The sequence below is a fragment of the Stegodyphus dumicola genome, chromosome 12, assembly GCF_044657685.1.
Source record: "Stegodyphus dumicola isolate Sdum_Otavi_A_Nest chromosome 12, ASM4465768v1".
Taxonomy (NCBI): domain Eukaryota; kingdom Metazoa; phylum Arthropoda; class Arachnida; order Araneae; family Eresidae; genus Stegodyphus; species Stegodyphus dumicola.
Genome location: NC_140779.1, coordinates 113552408 through 113574110, shown reverse-complemented (window position 1 = coordinate 113574110; position 21703 = coordinate 113552408). Strand labels below are relative to the sequence as shown.

At 33.2% G+C, this 21703-nt stretch overlaps 1 protein-coding gene across 2 annotated transcripts in view; it reads left to right on the top strand.

Moving 5' to 3' along the window:
* LOC118189728 (neuroguidin-B-like) overlaps positions 1-21703 on the top strand; it is a 177968-nt gene that overhangs the window by 102375 nt on the left and 53890 nt on the right. For both annotated transcript variants that reach the window (XM_085806810.1, XM_085806811.1), the window contains exons 11-13: positions 7151-7235; positions 7414-7466; positions 14263-14341. In XM_085806810.1, the coding sequence (XP_085662936.1) occupies positions 7151-7235; positions 7414-7466; positions 14263-14341 (217 nt within the window). The remainder of the gene's footprint in view (positions 1-7150; positions 7236-7413; positions 7467-14262; positions 14342-21703) is intronic.

Genomic DNA, 21703 nt, shown 5'->3' with positions numbered 1-21703 from the left:
AATTAGCGTTGTTATTTGATAGAAATCAACTGATCTCAAACATTTTTTTTTTTTTCCTTTTATTAACCTAACATTAGATTCTCTTTTTCCCCTTCATTTTTTACTATCACTGTAAATTTAACAAAAGGCTTCCTAATTTCATGTGTGACTGTGTCTCGGTGAATTATCTTGATCTTGGCTATGTTAATATTATATTAACAGTAGTAATAAGAAGAATTTTATTTTGTCACTCAATCACTTGTAACTATAACTAGCATTTCCTACACTTCAAAACTTTTAAACTTACTTTTAACCAGCCTTCAAAATTTATTTTGGGTTTCGAATTCATAAAAGGTAATTGTAAAAAACATCGCATGTGTATAAACCATATGCCTATCCCATATTGCATACAATAATTTAACTAAAAGAGTAAGGTGAAATTTTACAAATTATTACCTCTCAACAAGGATCCTCTAAAATCTTTTGACTCTAAAATTATTTCATTATTATGCATAATAACACTGCTAAGCTTTTTAAAATATAAGGCCTCTGTCAGTTGCCAAAGTTGGCCAAGCTTTGAGAAGTCAATGATTTACTGCCTCTTAAAATTATGCATGCTTTTGCTATATTCTGTTTATTTTCTTTTTCTGTATATAATGGAATATATTTGACTAGTAAACCATGTTAATGTGTTACTCAATAAAACCCTCTGATTTGGACAGTCCTTATTCAGAATTAAGCAAAACAGCAGCCTCATGCTTTGAATAGATTTTAATTACAACTTTAGCAATTTTGAGTGTGAACAGGTACAGGTTTCTCTTTGTCAGGAGGGGGAAAAATCTGCAAATATGGGAGTAGCCAGGATTGTATTTAAAAACAAAGGATGAAAAAAGTAAACATCTATCTAGGGAAATAGTAATGAAATATGAAAGGTTAAAATACTAGAATTTTAAGGACTCAATAGGAATTAATGTCATCAACTGTGCAAGATAAATTTTTGTAAATGTTGAAATGCTTCAAGGAATTCCAATTCACCAATCAAGAAGCTTTATGTATAATTTTATGCTGACCCAAAATTAAAATTATAACATAATTTCCAACTATGATTAACTAATAAAGATTTGTTTATTTCTTTTAAGAGATATGTGTTTCTTGACACAAAATTTAATGTTCTTTTGGCTAATGTATCTCAAACCACTATATTGTCTTTTTTGAAAATAAGACATCCTCCGAAAATAAGCTCTATCGTGATTTTTGGAACTTTTTGTAAAATAAGACATCCCCCAAAAATAATCCCTAGTTAAAATAATGTGACAAAAAGAATTCGTTAAAAAATGCTGTTGATTTATTAAGTATAAGTAATAATATGTTTAACTTTCCTAATACTCGTATTTCAGAGAAATGTTTAAAACAAAATATTCCGAGAAAATATTGTTTACCTCTACAGTTCGTTTCAAATTAATTCTTGGAATTTATCTTGACCAGTTCACCGTTTGCCCCGAGAGAGATACGTTCACAGGAAAGGCGTCGGCAGACTCTCGTCGGGGTAAAATTTGGGCTGAACTGTAACCCCTCAAAACACATACGATGCAGCGACCTTTTTCCAACCCCACAGAATGAGTCGAAAATCAAAAGGGGTGATTGATGGGTTACTTATCTTCTCAGCAGTGTTGCATTAGGATCATAGCGAGGCTGTTTCAGGAAAGTAAAGGATGGGGACACTTTTTTCGAATAGCTACCCCCTCAACATATCTTATGAGATCCACAACAGCTTTCTCCCTTTCTATTAACAAACAAAAGGATTTGAATGCTATCTTTTCAATTCTTAACGATTGAATTCTTCTCTTTTGTTACAGGCCATCAAAAAAATAATAAAACAAAATTCAAGGACATTTCAAATACTAGCTAATGCCCTTATTTTTACTTTATATAAAGCTTTTTCTTGACAATTAAAAATTACATTTACATTGTAATAGATTGCAATAGATTTGGGGTTGGGTGCAAAGGGAAAAATATCTGCTCTAAGGACTACACCAGTCTTTGTGTTTTATGTTGCCCCTTAGGGGATCGTTATTCACCATCCTTCAGTGTGACAGGTACGCTGTTCAATCTTATTTGAACAGAACTTCTAAATAGGCTTTCACAGGTGGTGAAAGGGGATAAGAAATAATCTGAGCCTAGTTTTAGACACAAAAAGTTTACCTTTGGATGCGAAAAATGTCATGAAATGTTTGCAATTTTTCTAACAGCGAACTGGTTAAAAATACAACGTAAGGCAGCAGTCTACATTGAGCGACAGTGCAGGTATACAACGTTCATTTATTTCATTCTTGTAAGTCTGATTATTTCCTCATACATAATTTTATTTAAAAATAAAGTGAATAATTTTTAATCCCAGTTAAAATTAGTACAAAACGAAAGAGCTATTCCGTCGAGTACAAAAAGGGAATCGTGGAAGACTCCAGGGGTGTAAATCTTATAGCATTCTGTAAAGAGAAGATGCTGGATCTCTATATGTTTCATAAATGGCGTGCAGACTATGATTACCTGTGTCAACTGGTGGACCAAGGAAATGAGAAAAAACGTAGAGTTGGATCAGGTCGGCAGCCGTTATTTTCTGAGTTGGAAGATTGCATCTGGGAATGGATTGCAGGCAGGAGAGCAATGGCTTTGCCTGTGCGCAGGGCTGATATTCAAAAATTTGCCCTTGAAACAGCAATTGTATTTGATATATCCACAGAAGAATGTAAAGCATCGTCACACTAGTTGTACAACTTCCTCAAACGATATGAACTGTCTCTAAGGAGATCAACAACATTGTTTAAGCTGGAAGACAATGAAGTTGTTAAGCGTGCACTTGCATTTAAGCTTTTTGTGGATGGCATCGATTTTTCAAAATACCAACTCTCCAATATGATTGCTATGGATGAGACCGCAGTATTCCTAGGCCAAGGAGCTGAAACGGCAGTTCACCACAAGGCTTTCTTCGTCAATTTATATTCCTTCTACCAGTTATGGCCCTATCACCTCTAGGGACGCGCTCGCTTACCTGGGACAATTCTGAGAAACGAGATTCTAGTAGCACAGCTTTAAACGGGAGGCTTCCGAGAAATGTTTCGTCTAGCTAGGAGGAACATGTCCCGGCTATGAGCAACATTTTAAAACTTGTCCGAAAATGTTTCGGCTGGAGACGTGTTCCTCGAACGTTCAACCAATCAGACGAAAGTTCTGCTTCTGAAGGATCACGGATAACTTTCAATTTGGCGATGGCTCTCACTGTGAAGTCCTGGACGGTGGAAATAGAGGCCAATTTAATTATTGCTGCTTTTTTTTTTTTTTTTTTTTTTTTGTAATACAACTGCCTGAGTCATTTTTTAAATGTGTATATATTCATTAAATATATAATCGTGAAAATTTCAGAGTTGACAGTATTTTACGACGTTCTTGCGTTTCGGATTTGTTTACAAATTGTTCGTCGCCAAAAGTTCGCCAAATTTGTCGTATTTCGTGCTGATCGTGTATTATCACTGTTATATAATAGAATTTTATTTCTTAAATTTAAGTTGAAAAATTTTTTAAAATCCATTTGTATATGCACAGCTTTTCTCCTAATTACTTATCTTTTAAATTGTTAATTGCATAATCAGTGACACATTTTAAACAGCATAAAATATGCATAAAAAAAAGAAAAGCATAGCTTATGTAATAATAAGAATACTCATTAAATTTGTCTATTATTTTCATGTTATTAATGAAATACTTTTTGGATTATAAATACATTAGAAACTATACTTTTATTGTAAATGCTACATATTGAAACATTGGAAATTTATGGATTTATTATTATGCATGATGAAAAACATTTGTATATACATTCATTAATATAAATCTTATTCATTACATTAATGGCTGGTTCCCTCCTAATTAAGGAATGACTGGTTACCTCCAGACACTTGACATTGCAATAAACAAGCCATTCAAGGATCATTTGCAGATGGAAATCAATGAATATATTGAAAACAGAATGGTGAGAAATCATTGAGGTCATTTTGTGAAACCAGGCTTACAAGAAGTTGTGAATTGGGTAAAAAATTCATGGGACAAAATAACTGATAGTGATGTTTCCAAAGCACTACGAACAGGCTACTTAGACAAGAAGTATTCATTTAACGATAGCTATATCACAAGACATGAGAGATTCGGACCAATGATTCAACAGGAAATGAATTTGGAAGAAAATCAGAATATATTTCAGAATTTTATTTATGACGATGTTCCAGAAGAAGATGACATGACTGTAATTGAATAAATTTAAATTTCTGTATTCTGTGTAAAATAAATATTAAATAAAAATATATAAATATACTTTTATTTTTGCCCTCCCCCGAAAATAAGCCCTAGCGTGTATTTTGGACCAAAAAAGAAAGTAAGATAGTGTCTTATTTTCGGAAAAAGATGGTAAAAGAATTAAATTCAGAGATGGAATCTTTAAGAATCAACAAATGGCTTTTATTAAGTAGGTGAGAAAATGACTTGAAAATTTAACTTCTTGGGAATCTATGCAATTTTATAGCTGATAGAAGGATGAAATATAATGACAACAAGGTTATTAATATTAATTGTAACAGTATAAAGGCATTGATGGCAAGATGAAAATTTTTTAAGGCTTTATGAATGGCCATGGCAAAAAGTACTCTATCAATGGCAACTGATTTCAAATGATTGTGTTTATTAGGAAACAAAGTTTCTGAGGAGCAAACTTTGAGAGCAAAATGTATGTAAGAGTAAAACGAAGCCAGTTTTTACTTAATTGTGGACAAGATTTAGCATGGGGAGACAAACAGAAAGATGAAGGTTTAAGGTAAACAGTAGTGCTAAAACCTATTCATTGTGACTTATTAGGATTATAAGAAAAGGAAGGGAATTGTCAGATTCAGTTTTAAAAGTGAACTGGATCAATCAAATTTATAACAGATAAAATCTAGGAATAAATATTTTCTGTTACCATTAAAAAGCACAAAAGTGTCATCTCTGTAGTGAATCTAGAAGCAAAAAGAAAGTTCATCAAATAATTTGACCTCAAAATAGTGCATGTAAATATCAGTGAGTACAGGTTTGTGGGGATTACCCATAGCTAAGCCTTCAATTTGGCAATAATATTTATTTTTGAAAATGAAGAGGTGTGACATAAACTTTAATGAGACAAACTAACTCCTCAATTTCAGTGTGTGTAAAATGGAATTCTCAGTCTGGTTACAGGACATTTTAGTGCTTCCTCAACAGAACTATTAGTAAACTGTGATTTAACATCAAAGAAACCATAATTGAACTCTGGGGGGATATCTTGGAGTTTTTCAACAATTTTAAAAGAATTTTTTACAAAGAAAAAATTGTTAGCTTAATATTTGGCTAATGGATATGATGCTGTTCCTATGTTAGAAACTGTAGACTGAAAAGGAATTTCAGTTTTGTGAACTTAAATAGTAAACAGGTGAGCATAAAACCCATCGCAGTTAGCAGTAGAGGGGATACGTGATTTTTCAAAACTAAGTTGAGAATATATTAGAAAATTTACTAGCTGTTTTAACTTTCGTAAGATCAGAAGTTGAAGGATGTTTAGGGATCAAGTAATATGATCATTAATTTATTGAGCGTTAGTTTAGTGAGTGCACAAGCCGGTGTAAGTACAGTATTACCTAGATTAAATTTACTCACAGGGTGAATTCCCATGGCTTTTGAAACTCAAAATTCATTATGTGACACTGTACTATGTAACAATTGATGGATGGGCTGAAGAAGAAAGTTTGGGGGTGCAAATGCCCATGGTTCCTGCCCTGTGTAGCATTCAGGGTACATTTATTTTTCTTCCTCAATAAGTGCACATTCTTTTGCATTTAAAAAAAAAAAAAAAAGCAGGCCCTGCACACATACATACATACATTCCTGAATATGGTTCCGATAACAGAAGAGTACTTTATATTCCAGTACTTTCATCTGATCCTCTAAAGATTAAGATTAGAAATATTAATAATGGGATTATTATTTACAGTGAGAAGATTAATAGAATGGGTGGGGCTTGATGATTGGCATGTGAGGTTTTGAAATTTAGAAGCAAGGACCTATTTTTATGGCATTAAACAAGTGGTTTTTGGTTCTAGACCAAGGTTTATGATCAAAAGGGGGAAAATTTCAAGTAGAATTGCTAGTTTTCAAATGAAGAAGAAATAATTCATATTCAGTTTTAGACAAACGTTTACCCATGTTTCTCGTAATGTGCGAAAAAAGTGACATTTTAAATTTGCGCATAATTTTCAAATGTGAACAGATTTAAGATTACATTTTAATTTTATAAATTTAGGAACGATATTTTGATGCTTGCATTTAAGCAAAAAAATGGAGATAGTCTAAGTATTTTATGGACTTCAGAATTTATGCACCAAAAATATTTTTGATTTATTAAAGTAAAAGGGTGGGGGACATGAAAAAATAAGGAATGCTAAAAGTATAAAATAATCTAATAATGATTTCAAAAGGGAAATCAGAAAATGGGTAAAAGATGGCAGCAAGAAAACATTAAAACTGAAGAACGCAGTACAGTACAAAATGAAACTATGCCACTGATACAGCACACTTAGAAAGTTCCAAAGAATAATGTATAAGAAAATATCAGGGATAAAATGATAAAAAATTAAAAAGAAAAGAAATGAAAGAATTCAACAGCAATGGGAAATGGTGATCCAAAAAACAAAATGGCTCAAGTGGACAAATGAGCAAAACTGAAAGAATTTTTAAAAATGTTTGGTTGTCAAACAAATTGAGAGAAAAGATATGCTCTCCTTGCTGTGCCCTTTGGTTTTCATATAAATAAGGTCATTGCTGCTTTCTTCTTTGAAAAATTTTATGCTGCTACATAGAGGGACCTGTAACTCTTGGTTCTGGAAATCAAGAGTTTTAATTAAAATATATGGCAAGCACAACAAGCTTTTGTCTGATTTTGAGTTTTACTTTGCTGTAATTCTCTCTTAATCCTTAGTTAGTTCCCTGAATTTCAGTTTGATTCTAATCCTGATTATGGGGAAAAAAGTATTAATATTTTATGTATTTAATTTTATTTAGTACTGAAATATGTTTTAGTTCTTATTGTAAATAATATAATACATTTTATTTACAGGTTTTAGAGAAAATGAGGCCAATAGATGAGAAACTGAAATATCAGATCAATAAATTGCTAGCTACAGCAACATCAGGAAATATTGGTATATACTAAATTAAATTTTTTAATTACTAATCATGTTTACCAAATGGAAAAATACTTGTATACAACAATCAAAATTATTTAAAAGTGTGACATACATTAGCTGGTAATTGAATTACGCTTCCATATATATGTGTGTTTTACTTGTAAAAGCTATAGTTAATATCCTTACATTTCAGATACTAAAGATCCTCTTCGATTCAGAGCCAATCCTGAAAGTTTAGAGGATCAGGTAAATAAACTTAAATGTGCTTTAACTGTAAAAATAATTGCTTCTTGAAAATTATTAAATCTTTTTCCTACACTGAAATTTCTGAAAGCAATGTAACTATGCAAGCTTTGAAGCTTAAATCAGTTCTTTCAGGTTTACAGTTTTTTCTAAATTAAAAAAAAATTTAAATAATTTGAAATTCAGAATTAAACAAGTAGTTGATCAAAGTAAATTTAATAAATTTTTATAATTTGAGGAAGTGCTGAAAATATAATTTCGTAATTCCTTTTTTCATCAAATAAATTTTCTGATGTCTGAGGATTGTTTTGGAAATGCAATCATTAATACATGGGAAATTTTATCTGAAATTTATCATTCCATTTATTATAGTAAATTATTTATCAGAGCAACAAAATATTCCATAAAAAATCAAAGTACAGTCAAAAGTCGTTAATACGGACTCGTCGGGTTCTCTTCGACGACTCCGGATTATAGATCATCAGTTTAAATCTGGTAAGATGGCATGCAGAAATTATAAAATTAAAAATATGAAACCATAATTTATGAAATAAAGAAAAATTATGATCTAAAGGGTATCAAAATTTACAAAAAAAAGTTAATATTTATTTGTTTACTTTATTAAACATTTCTTTCAATGTAAGTTGCTTCGTTTCATGTGATAATACTTTCTCTTTAATTATATTAAACAGACATAATTTCTTGTTTAGATACAAAGTTCCGCTGTTCAAGTCCTATAATTGCTGTGTCGAGAATACCGACTAATTTGTCAATCGAAATTTTTTCGTTTTCAATAACATCTGTGTCACTTTCTTCGCTATCGGAAGCGAATTATAATGATGAGGAATTTAATTTAAATCATATCAAAGATGGAGTACATCGAGATGAAATACTACATTTAGTAAGGAATTATAAGCCAAATAAAATAAAAACATCTGCTCTGAAGATAAGGATAGTGCTGACAGATCAACTTCCAATTCATTGCGCACCGCAGAGCAGCGTGAAATTGATAAACAGATTTCGGAATGGTTAGAGAAACAAAGGATATGCCTTTATCTATTTTTTGCAGCAATTCCACTTTTTGTTTGATGGACATCGAAACATACTTTCGCTTTGTAGATCCTTTGGCAGCTCCAGCATCGGAAATTCTATTTGACATAATCAAAAGTTCAGGCTTACTTTTATAAAATTGATCTAACAGTCTGCAAAAAATAATAAGCCAGATCCAATTCGAAGATTAAGGAACAATGCGATCTGCAACATTAACTGAATTAGATAATTTTAGCTTAGCTTATACCATCCATTATACATTAAACGCGCATGCGTAAACGTATTATGCGCATGCACAGATGCATATTCGCAGCCGTAAAGGTCTTACGCGTATGCGTAAACACCTATGCGCATGACGCATGCGCAGAAAGTTTGTAGCTTTGAGATCCGGATTATAGATCATTCCAGATTATGGGTGTTCGAATTAACGACTTTTGACTGTATTTTTTCTGTGGAATTAAGCAACTTTCCATACATTTATTCATCATTATCAGAAGGTACAAGTAAGCTGTAATGGAATTTCCATATATTTTTATCCGCGATCACTGTTTATTTATTTATTTTTAATATTTTAAGGTAGTACACATCATATTTTTTACTTTAACCATGCAAGTAGCAACACTTCTCATAAGAGCGACTGCTTTTATCACTAACTTCTGCTAATTCTGCTCGTTACCTTCTAGCACATGCACATATGCATGATTTCCTGTTTTTAATAATGACTCTACTTTATTTACATTTTATATATTATTAGCCCAAATGGGTAGTAGCCCAGAAGAGCTATTAGTCTCAAAATGACATATTTTGTGGCATTTCACTATAAACAGCGAATCACTTTAAATTGTTGCCAACAAATATTATCACCCTGTGTTATATTTAAAGATATAAAATAATGAACAATCTGCATGAATATAATTATGGTTCTCCTGTTGTGAAAGAACGACAGTACCTGGAGCCATCAAATTTTGAATACATAATCCTCCACCAGAACGTGGGCACCTGGATACCCAAATTTTGAATTTCAAATTTGTTTTATTGTCTGTTTCATATTTTGTAAAACTTTAATGAATTTTTTATTAACAAGCTCAATGATTTCAAAGCTAGCAATGGTAACACTGTACGGAAAAAAAAAATTTTATATCCAGCGTGCAAGGCCATGTATTGGAAATTCTAAAGATATGCTGTTTTTAAATATTTTGTGATTTTGCTCTTGAATTGAATTTTATGTGGTTTAACAGCGAAGAACATGATATTTAATAAGGAAATACACAAAATGGGGGGGAAAGGCCCCTTTGGGCATAATATAAAATCTGAAAGATTATAAATTTTTTTATTATTTTTTTTTTAATTTTATCCTTTTTTTTTTATTATTATTATATTTTTAATGCTTTATTCTGTGCTAACTTTTTTATTCTAATTTTTTCCTCAATAGTTGTGAACATCAATAATTGCTCCAAATTATTAAACAAGGTAATGTTTTCATTGTCTGCTGAATCCTCAGTATATCGCTAGTGTTCTAATTTAAGTTGAGAATACTTTTATTAACCCATTAGCCGCTGGTGTTGCGTTGATGCAATGGTCAAAATAAATGCGTATATAAATATAACTACCTAAGATATTTTATACCAGCAGATGATTTTGTGTAGGGAATGTTATGAAGATTATTTCTGTAAAAAAATATTTGCCTTCAACAATCATTTTATTTATAATAATTAATCCCATACTTTAAGCAAAATTTTCGACCGGGTATTTTTGCCGAAAATATTTAACGAAAGAATGGCCGTCTTTATGAGGGATCTATTTTTAGTCAGGGTCACCGTTTATCAGAATATCACATCAATCAGATGTTTATATTTGTGAAGGAAGGAAAAAAAATGTGTTGCGCTGACCCAACGTCAGCAGGAAATGGGTAATCTCCTTTTTCACTCATTTCTTTCGATGTTCTGGCTGCTTTAAAAATGCCTATAGCGAGGTATCTTACATTAGAAGAAGCTCTTCAAAGATTTTTGATGAAGAAACAGATGATGATAACGTTAATAATGACTAGAATGAAACTGATATTGTTGTTGTTCCCCCAGAAATTGCAGAAGCTAGGGATGAACAAGAAGGAAATGACAGCATTTTAAATAATGATATTTTACCAAATGAAATTGCTGGGGAAGTTGAAATTCATGTAAGAAGTAAGTTTCAGCCTTCTGAAAAAAGAATATGAAAAAGTTTAAAAAGCAGAAAACTGAAAACTTGAAATGGATAAAAAAGGAACTGTCAGTTATATCTCAGGAAGAAAATAAAGAAAGATATAGAAGAGAAACTACAAAAGACAAAATACAAGGTAAAAACTAGTGGAGAGATTTTCGATTTTCTTTTTGCTTTAGACATTTACTCTTTTCTCGTTGAAAAGACAAATATATGCGCTCAGCAAAAAAATCTCCCAAAATTTATTGCATCTGAAGTCTATATGGGAAGATTTATTGGAATATTATTGCTTACAGTATATCCTTCTTTACCTCAAGAAGAAATGTATTGGTCTCTTGATAAGGACATTTCTGTTTCTATTGTACGAGAATCGGTATAACGTTTGCAGTACAGGAATGTAAAGCAGAATTTGCATTTAGCTGACAATAGTCAAATTGACAATACTGAAAAATTACATAAAGTGAATACCGTATCTAAACGTACACATGGGGAAAACCATGAAAACACCCATGCAGCCAGCCCATTCGTGGGATTTGAACCTCGGACCGAACTACCAGTGTTCCATGACTTTACCGCTCGGCTGCTGGTGGGCCTGGAAATAAAAAGTCTTTTTTAGATTTCAGGCACGAGATTGCATTATTCCCTTTGCAAACTCCTATTGAGAGTGTAGAATTAACCAGAAATAGATCAGCAACAGGAAGACCTAGTAAATTCAGCATTCAAAAACCACTGCAGGGAGATGGTAGACATTTTATCGTAAAGTCCAATGGTAACAAAAGACTTCGTAGTAAAGAGTGCCATAGCCAGACTGTTTATAGATGCAAAGTATGTAATGTAGCTTGCATGCTTGAATCTTTCAATTGAAATAATCTGTATTTGTAAAAGAAATATAATGCATATTTAAATATTAAATTAATTACAAGTAAAGTGATTTGTAGATTTATAAAACATTATACAGCTAAAAAGTAATCCATTCAAAGGTGTGTGTGTGTGATTATGGCAAAGCCTCGAGGGCTATCTGCCTAAAGGGAGGGATGCCTTTCGTGGAGGACTTTCTAAGGGAAACTGGCTCGTATACACGTTACACATGGGGAAAACCACGAAAACGCCCATGCAGCCAGCCCGTTCGCGGGATTCGAACCTCGGACCGAACTACCAGTGTTCAGCGACTTTACCGCTCGGCCGCTGGTGGGCCTAATCCATTCAAAGGAAACATCGCACGAGTACAATCCTATTCACTAAACATCCCTAGTCTTATTCCGCTGACGTTGCGCGAACGCAACACTCACTTTTTTCCACAAGTAAGAGCATTTTTTTTTTATTTTCAATGTAAATATATGTTATAAATGCTTAATTTAATATTTGTTATTATTTTCATGAGAAAAGAATCATTCCTTGTAGTTTTGGCGATTAATGGGTTAAGCTAGCCATTGTTTTATTCTTAAATTCACAAATATTGTTGAGCAGCATTTATTAGATACTCAATCGTAAGTCATATCTTTGATGCTAATATTTTCAGTGGAAAGAATTCAGTAGAAAAATACTGCCAAACCCAAACATAAACTTGACACTTTTATCTAGCCGTGAAATTTTTATTTCCATTTAATATATAATAGTTTAAGCATAAAATAGCTTAAAATTTAAAATGTTTTTCTTTAAGGATGTGAATATCATCTTATTGAATGGAATTTGTCAAAATAGAGACTGAAGTAATTATATAAATGTAGCTAATACTGACTGTTTAAATAAGTTTTCATGAGCATATCCAAGAAAAAGCATGCCACTCAGAGGGTTAAGGAGTAGTTCCAGCTGCATATATCTTCTTTTTTTTAAATTTTTATTGCAAATGTGGCAGAAAATCTTTCTTCAAGTAGAAGAAAAAGGCCTTTAAGCCCTGTTTCTACTCTTTAAACTAAAAAAGTGAAGATCTGAAACTTCTGAATGCAAATCATTTGGCTAAATTTTCTGCAATGAAGAATAGTTGTTTACTGAGTCTTAATAACAATGCATTGGTTCCTGTTTTATTTATTTTGAATCTAAACTGATATTTATTATTATTGTGCTGTTAGCTCTTTTTGCTTAAAGAAGCTTAAAGTGTATGTCTTTTTTAGTTGTTTTCTTCATCTATAGCTATAATAGTAATTTTATCTTGGAATAAATGTCGGCATTCATTGGGAAGTTATAAATGGAATAGTGAAATTGACAAAATTGTTTAATACATAATTGGTTTAAAATTTATATTAAAAACCTTCAGACTCAAGGATTTACTTTAATATCTGAAAGGGGGACGAATCTAGTTGGTCCAAAGCTGTAACACAATTAACTCACCACTAAGTGAATTGTATACATTTGAAGCTGTCCACTGTTTATAAGCTAGTTAAATTTTGCTAATGTAGTCAACACTACTGTATGACATCAACTATTATATATCACTCTTTATATGATATTAATTTAAGAGAACGTGTGATGCATTTTATTGCAAATGTACATATTTTCTTCATTATATTGCAGATTTTTAAATTTAGAAAAAGGATCATTCATCATTGAAACTATTGATACTGGCAGATAATGTATAACAACCTTTATATCATTTTGTAAACTAATAAACTAATCGATGGAAATTTGTGCTGTAGTTATCCTATTATAATGTCAAAATTTTTGGGTGAAAAATTTATTTGTCATCTGATTTGAAAATTCCATAATGATGGTTTCAATTCCGAAATAAGAAGTGCCAACAATTTAATTTTTCAATTTCCTCATTTCCGTAATGCTGACTCCATAATGATAATTTCACCATGCTAATAAATTGTCACTATACATTAAATTCTGTTGGCACTTCATGTGCTTAAAAAGAGATGTTCCCCTTAAGTTGTATAAATTACTAGCAAAAGGGAGATGTGTTTTGCATAGTTATATAAAATGTATCATTCCATTGCTTAGGTTTAGTTTTATGCCATGCACTTTTTTTAAATCTTCTTTTTTCAAAAAATAAACAAAATTATCTAATGACTGACTTTTTAAAGTTTTGTATAATTGTATCAAAAATTTCTATGTCTTAAAAAAATAAATATTAATAATAATAAAATAATTTTAAAAAAGTCTGATCTGAAATTTTATATGGGTTACTGAAAATAGTCCCTTTGGAGTTGATTAATCATTTCTGAAAAATATAAAGCTGTGTTTTATTAAATGAATAAAATGGAACCAAAACTATTTCAAAATATTCTCAGAGAAAATTGAAATCTATCGGATATTTATTTTTAAAAGGCTGGAAGGAATTGATATATCCATGCTTGCAAATAAAATAACTAAGTACTTATTCGAAAATAAATTAGCTGTTAATACTACTAAGTATATTTTCAGTGTAGTTTCTGTATTTACAATATATTTATTTATTCTATTTAAATATATGAGTTTAAATTTGAGCGTACCATAAGTTAGTAATAACTATAAAAATTCCTGTGATTAGATATTTAAAACTGTAGAATTTGTTCACAAGACAACTCACTTTAAATTTTCTAAAATAATGTCCTTTTTTTCCTCCCCACATTAGGAAGAAGAAGATACTCCAAATGAAAGCAAAAGAGAGTCTAAAGTATATGTTCCTCCTAAAATTTCTGCTGCTTATTTTGGTTTGTATTTCCAAGTTTCAATTTGTTACTTTCTTTTAATTCTCTTTTTATTATTTCAATGCTGTTTATAGAAACTGTGGCATGTGAAAAAATCCCTATATAATTAATGCATAAAATACACTTTTGTTGTAGTCACTGCTCATTGTATCTTTCTTTTTTAAAAAGAAGGATATGACATCTCATGTAAGTGTCAACCGTGTTACATTTAAATATATTCCATTTATTATTTAAACATTTCATTAATTTCTGTCCTTCCGTTTTGTGTTTACTTGCACATTCATCATATTTAAAAATGCTGATGCAGTGAATTTTGTTCGGCATATTTCTCATAATTTTCTAACATTTAAGTGTTACCCTTCTTAAAAAAAAAGTATGATACTGAATACTGTTAGTTATGTTATTATTCAATATATGTGATATAAATCAGGGAAAATTCCACTTAGCTCCAAACTTATGAAAATCTTTTTGGGCAGTATGTGTATGTTATCAGCTGTTATTAGAAATGTTTCTTCTGTACTCAGTGTGTAACTCAGAATGAGAAATGCAGCAAGCCACAAGTATTTTTTATATGACTGTATGCTCTAGACTGACCCACAAAAAAATCTTTTATTTAGGATATATTCAGTTATCACTTAAAAGCTAAATAAAAATTATCAATTTTTCTTTTTTTTTTAAATCAGATGCTAAGCTAAACTCTTCCACTTTCTTGTCTTTTTGTATCACCAATTTGTAGAAAAGCAGTTTTAGAGATATTTGTGGCAAATATAAAAGATATGTTTATTGTTTTTGTTCTGATTTTATGCTAGAATGCTGAACTGAATACAGGATGATCATAAATATAACCCTAATAACCTGTCCATACAACCAATCAAAATTAAATTTTAGATATTGCTAATTTAAGCTATGTTCTTCACATTCTGATGATTTGAAACAACAAAACTCTCACCATTATGGTTACAGGGTAAAAATTTTGTAATTTTTGGGTAAAAATTTTGTAATTTTTGAATGGCAACATCCACTTTTTTCCTACGCAAATAGATCACTGCATTGAAAAACCATAAATGGCATTGGAACAATACATGTGTAGCGAAAATTGCTGGCATTAAACATTTGCAAAAAAGAGCATTATAAAAGACCTTTGACAACATAAGAGAGGAAAGGAAGAAAAACATTTACTGGAATTATAATTTTCAATGTGCTCCCTTTTGCAAATAATGTATTCTATGTTGGAAATTGTTGACAACAGTGAGCATCGCAGAAGGAATCTGTATAACTTCACATTTTATGGTATCTTTCAATTCTGCTAAATCTCATGGATTTGATGTAGATTTCAGATAACCCCAGAACCAGAAATGTATCAGAGTGAGGTTGAGAATTCACAGGGACCACAAAACAGTAAAATTACGGTAGATGACTGTGTCCCAAATGCTGTTGCAGTACATGCTGAACACATGTGGCAATGTGTGGAGAAGCACCATCTTGCGTTTTGCTTCTAGAATTATGTAATTCTGCAACATCATTATATACCGAGCACTTGTTGCTCGTTTGAAACACTTTCTGATACCGTCGAAGTGACCCGTCTGAAGAAGTATGGACCGAGATTGAATGTATTTGTGATACCTCGCCACACAGTTACTGTCGTGTAAAGGTGCTAATGCCACATCATGAGGATTTTTCTCAGACAGTGAACGAGTTCTTGGTGTTTATGTAAGGCACCTCATCCATCTGTATCCTCAGCTATCTTCAGCATATCTGATGAAGAAAAAATTCGAAAGTGAGCACGCTGTTGCTCGTGTCCAGGTTGCAACATCAGTTGCACTTGAATTTGTAAGAAAACATCTTCAGAGCAGAGTGCAGAAGCCTGAGGATTTTGTTTTTGGTACATCCAAAAGACTGCTGGCAGCACTTCCTGCAGTATGCAATAGACCAGCAGTAATGGTATTATCCACTTTTGCAACAACCTCAATAGGAACACATGGTCATCCATATCGCAATCTATAGAATATAGGCCTCGCCTTATTATAAGGCATAATAATATACTAGCGGGCAAGCCCGCCAGCTGAGCGGGCTGAAGCCCGCTTATCATTGTTCTTTTTTAAAAGATATCCTATGTTAAATTTGGCCGGTATTGAAAAGTTGAACCGAACTACCATTTTTTAGCGGCATTTCGCGGGCTTCCCCCGCTTTTTTCACCTATGCATCCAGAAGTTACCGCATACACTATACATATGCGGAAAATCACGAAAACACCCATGCTTCCAGCCCTTTCGCGGGTATTCGAAATTTGGACCGAAATACCAGTGTTCAGCGCTTTTGGGCGGGAGCCCGCCCAAAACAGTGTTCACGTGTGCATGCAAAAGATACTGCGTACACCGTACACATGCGTAAAATCACGAAAACACCCCTCCAGCCAGCCCGCTGCCGATTCGAAAGTTGGACCGAAATACAATTTTTCAGCGATTTTGCGCGTGCTGTGCCCGCTTTATTCACGTATGCATGCTGAAGATGGTGCATAAACGATACACATGCGTAAAATCACGAAAACAAACATGGAGCCTGCCTGTTCGCCGGTATTCGAAAGTTGGACCAAATTACCAGTGTTATGTGGCTTTGCGCGGGCTCTGCCCGCTTTATTCACATATACACCCAGAAGATACTCCATACACTATACACATGCGTAAAATCACGAAAACACCCATGGAGCCAGCCAGCTCGTCGGGATTCGAAATTACCGCATTACCAGAACCGCATTACCAGTATTCTGTGCCCGCTTTATTCACGTATGCATCCATGAGATACTTTATAAACGATACACATGCGAACAATCACGAAAACACCCATGCAGCCAGCCCGCTCGCCGAGATTCGAAAGTTTGAGCGAACTACCAGTGTTCAGCGGTTTTACCCGGTATCCGCGCGCTGTATTCACGTATGCATCCAAATTTTATATACAGTACCCCGGAATTCGAAAGTAGGACCGAAATACCAGTGTTCAGCGATTTTGTGGAGCGGGCTGCGCCCGCTTTATACACATAAGCATGGAGAGGGTACTGCATAAACGATACACATGAGTTAAAGCAAGAAAACACCCGGGGAGCCAGCTCGTTCGCCGACACCGAAAGTTGGATCGAACTACCAGCGTTCAGCGGTTTTACCCGGTATCCGCGCGCTGTATTCACGTATGCGACCAAATTTTATGTACAGTACCCCGGAATTCGAAAGTTGGACCGAACTACCAGTGTTCTGTAGTTTTGCGCGGGCTGCTCCCGCTTTATTCAAGTATGCATGCAGAAGATACCGCATACACGTTACACATGCGAAAAATCCCGAAAACACACATTGAGCCAACACGGTCGCTTGGATTCGAAAGTTGGACCGAACTACCAGTAATCAGAGGTTTTGAGCGAATTTCGGCCGCTTTATTCACTTATGCATCCAGAAGATGCTGCGTACACGAGGCACATGCGTAAAATCACGCAAACACCCATGGACCCAGCCCGTTCGCCGGGATTCGAAATTAGGACCGAACTACCAGAGTTCAGCTTTATTCATTTATGCATCCAGAAGACACTGCATACACAACAGATATGCGTAAAATCACAAAAAACATGAGTGTAGCCTGCCTGCTCACCGGGATTCGAACGTTACCGTATACCATCTCAAAGGAGCAAAGAAAAATCTTTAATCTAAAAAAAAAAAAAAAAAAAAAAGTGTGAATTTAATTTTTATTGGTGCGAACTTATTTAAAATATCATTTGCATTAAAAGATAATATCTAAATTAAGTGCACGTATCTAATAACATAAAAAAATAAATTATTCCAAAAAATGAAATTTATTATTAAAAAAATAACAACATATTTTTAAAAAATAGCTTTTTCAGATTTTTTAATTAATATCCCAGCTGATTAAAGGTGTACAACTTCAAGAACGTCATCGTTTAAATTTAATGTAATATAATAACTTTTATTCAATATCAATAAAAGAATTAATGTAACAATCATCCTAACCTGAAATTAAAAAAAAATTGTGAAAAGCAGCTGTTTATTTAAAATGCCTACATTAACGAAATATTTTTAAAATACAGTTAGGTAACATGCAATCGCGTGCTTTATTCAACTTTAGAATATAACCTTGATTTGTATCTGCGGCGATTCAAGAAACTGTTGCAATCGGAAAAATGAGCCCGAAAATTAGCGTTTTCACAGTTTTTAATTAATATCTCAGCTGATTAACGTCCTACGAAGATGAGAATGGTATTGGATTCGTAGAATTTTTTAGAATCCGAAGATACCTGTCTCGAATTCCAACTCAGCGCCGTTCCATAGTTATTTAAGAAAAAAGATATTGACACGTGACCTTTCGCCATCACAAATCTGGAGCGGAAGCAATTGTCCCCCCCCCCCCCCGGCGCTTTGCAGAAAATATTTTTATCTCATCTAATTCCGAGACAGTTGCCACTCCGAAAAATGAAGTAACGTTTTCGCCGTTTTTAATTAATAATTCCGCTGATTATTGTCGTACGAAGATGGGACCGGTATCGATGGATTTGTTGATTTTTTTCGAATACGGTGATATGCGTTTCGAAGTCCAACTCCTCTCCGTTCCCGAGATATTCCAGAAAAACGAATTTGGCACTCAGCCAAATCCCTAAAATAGGGGAAACCCGTGAAAGAAAGTGCAAAACGTAGGGAAACGTAGGGGAAAAAGCAGTTTTTAATTAATATCTCAGCTAATTAAGGTCGCACGAAGATGCCGATGGTCAATATGGCGAGCCACGGGAATTCCGAATCCAACGGTACCTTCCGCTAAGTTCTGCACCCAGCCGTTCCCGAGGAGATGATGTTACAAACACACAGACAGACGCGCACAGATTTTAATAGTATAGATAGACTAGCGGGCAAGCCCGCCAGCTGAGCGGGCTGAAGCCCATTACTTCAGGGGATGGATGCCTTCGTGGTATTCGAAAGTTGGACCTAACTACCAGTGTACAGGGATTTTACATTTGCTGCGCCCGCTTTGTTAACGTATGCATGCAGAAGATACTGCATGCGGAAAACCACGAAAACACACATGCAGCCAGCCCGCTCGCCGGAATTAGAAAGTTGGACCGAACTACCAGTGTTCAGCGATTTTACCGCTCAGCTGCTTGTACGAAGTGTAATCGCGAAAATTTTCGGGTGTGATATTCCAACAGTATACTTACTCGTTGTTAAAATTCCTTTATTTAAATTCTTTTTGGTAAACTCCAACTGCTGTCTATATATTTTATACTTAACATCTCTTTTGTAATTATGTTTCATAACAGTAAATATATACTGGCATTTAAATGCCTTTAAAATAGTAGAAAACATTTAAAAGCATTATGTTACAATTTTTTCATGCTCGGAAGTAATACTTTTAACTGCGAGCAAACCTTTGATCTTAGTCGTAACTGTAACTGCTTTCGGCGGCGTTTGTTTACATTTTTCAAGCGTGGGTTTTCGAGCTGATCGGTTTTCGTCAGTTATCTTTGTTTACCTTCTAAAAATGTTCTTCGAAGGGTCTTCTAAGACTCTTGATAATATTTTAGTCGTGAATTTGTTCTATTTTGATTATACTGGTAAATTTTTTTTTTTTACTTATGCTATCATAATGCATACTATTAGCAAGTAGTATCATAAACCCAAAGCATCAGCGGTTCTAAAATAAAACTCGTGCATGTGTGAAGAATATTCATGGCAGATGGTCATTTGTAGATGCTGTTACCGCAGAAAAAATTGCTGACACTTAAAATTTAGCGGATATGACAAATGATAAAAGTCCAGCGTGAAAATCAATTGTGAATACAACTGCGAGTGTAAAGGCAGCTGAGTTGAAAACAACTTTTCAATCTACATCAAATTCTAATCAAAATTTGATTGAAAAGTGTTCCTATATTTTAATGAACAGCGAAATGTTTGTTGCATAATGCTACAACAGTTCTTCAGATGTAATATGAAAGGGAATGTTTGGCTATTGAACTCGTTTGCAAATTGTGTAAGAAGGTGTTAATTTTAAAAAATCAAAAATTGTAAAACCAAAACTTGCAGATTATAAAATTGCTGGTAAATAACAGAATGTTAAATAATAATATGTGCAATGCTATGGAAATTCTAAGAACAGATAACAATTATCAAAATATTTTGAATAATTAGGCAACGACCACAGGAAGTGTCATTTTTACTTCCGTGTGTAATGTAGTGGTGTAGCGTATTCAGCTACGGCAAAGCACTCGAGTGCAATCTGCGTAAGGGAAGGGATGCCTTCTTGTCGGCTTTTTAAAGGAAAGTGGCATGGGGAAAATAACAAAAACACCCATGCAGCCACCCCATTCACTGGGATTCGAATGTTGGGTGTTTGTAAAAGACGCAACTTTGTGGAACAAACTCATTTGCTCATTACAGTCCTATCCCTCGAGTATATCAAATATCATGTGAATCATGCCCATGTCTTGCATCTGCTGCACACCTTGTTCCATCATTGTGTGGATATAGCTCATATTGTGTCAATAGTGTTGTATGTGTCCAATATCCCCTGTATATACATTTGAAAATATATATGTACATACATATAAACCAAATTAGTTAGTCGCCTGTTTTTATCGCATTCAAAATAAATAAATAACAGAAAATAATTTTTAAAATCTACCGAGTAAGTATTGCAGATGGGTGGGCTGCACCCACTCAATTCTTTGCTGGTGTCTAAAATAGTTTCTGTGTGAAATTTGTGGAAATATTTTGTATTTAAATCAAAAACAGAAAAATAATTTTAAATCTATGATTAAAATTGTTTTTCCCACTTTCATTATTATTAACACGAAACCGAAGGGACTGAAGAATTTTTTCGTGTTAAAGGATATTGAAATAAAAAATAAAAAATAAAAAAAATAAAAACATATTTTCAACAAAATTAAGTTTATTAGAGTACATTTTATTTGCACAGATATGCATATAGGCATGTATTTAATAAAAAATCAATGAAACAAAATCATCCACAAGAACTGCATTATTCATTTCGTTTTCTTTGTCGGAATCTGCATCAATGATATTTTTTTAGCTTTGAACAAACTCCAAAATATCCTTGTCTCCAATTATTTGGGGCTGTACACACATTATCATCAACTACTGCAACTGTTGTTCTTTGGATAACACAGTAGGGCAGCACACAGAAACTTTTCCAAACGTTTCATAAAATGTCAGTCGTGTGAACCCGTAAAATATTTTACTGTACCTATGTCTATAAAAGACACAACTTTGGGAAAGACATTACAGGCCTATCCCTTGAGTATATTAAATATCATGCAAAACAAAATATTTTATATGAATGAAATCAGTTATTGCGTCA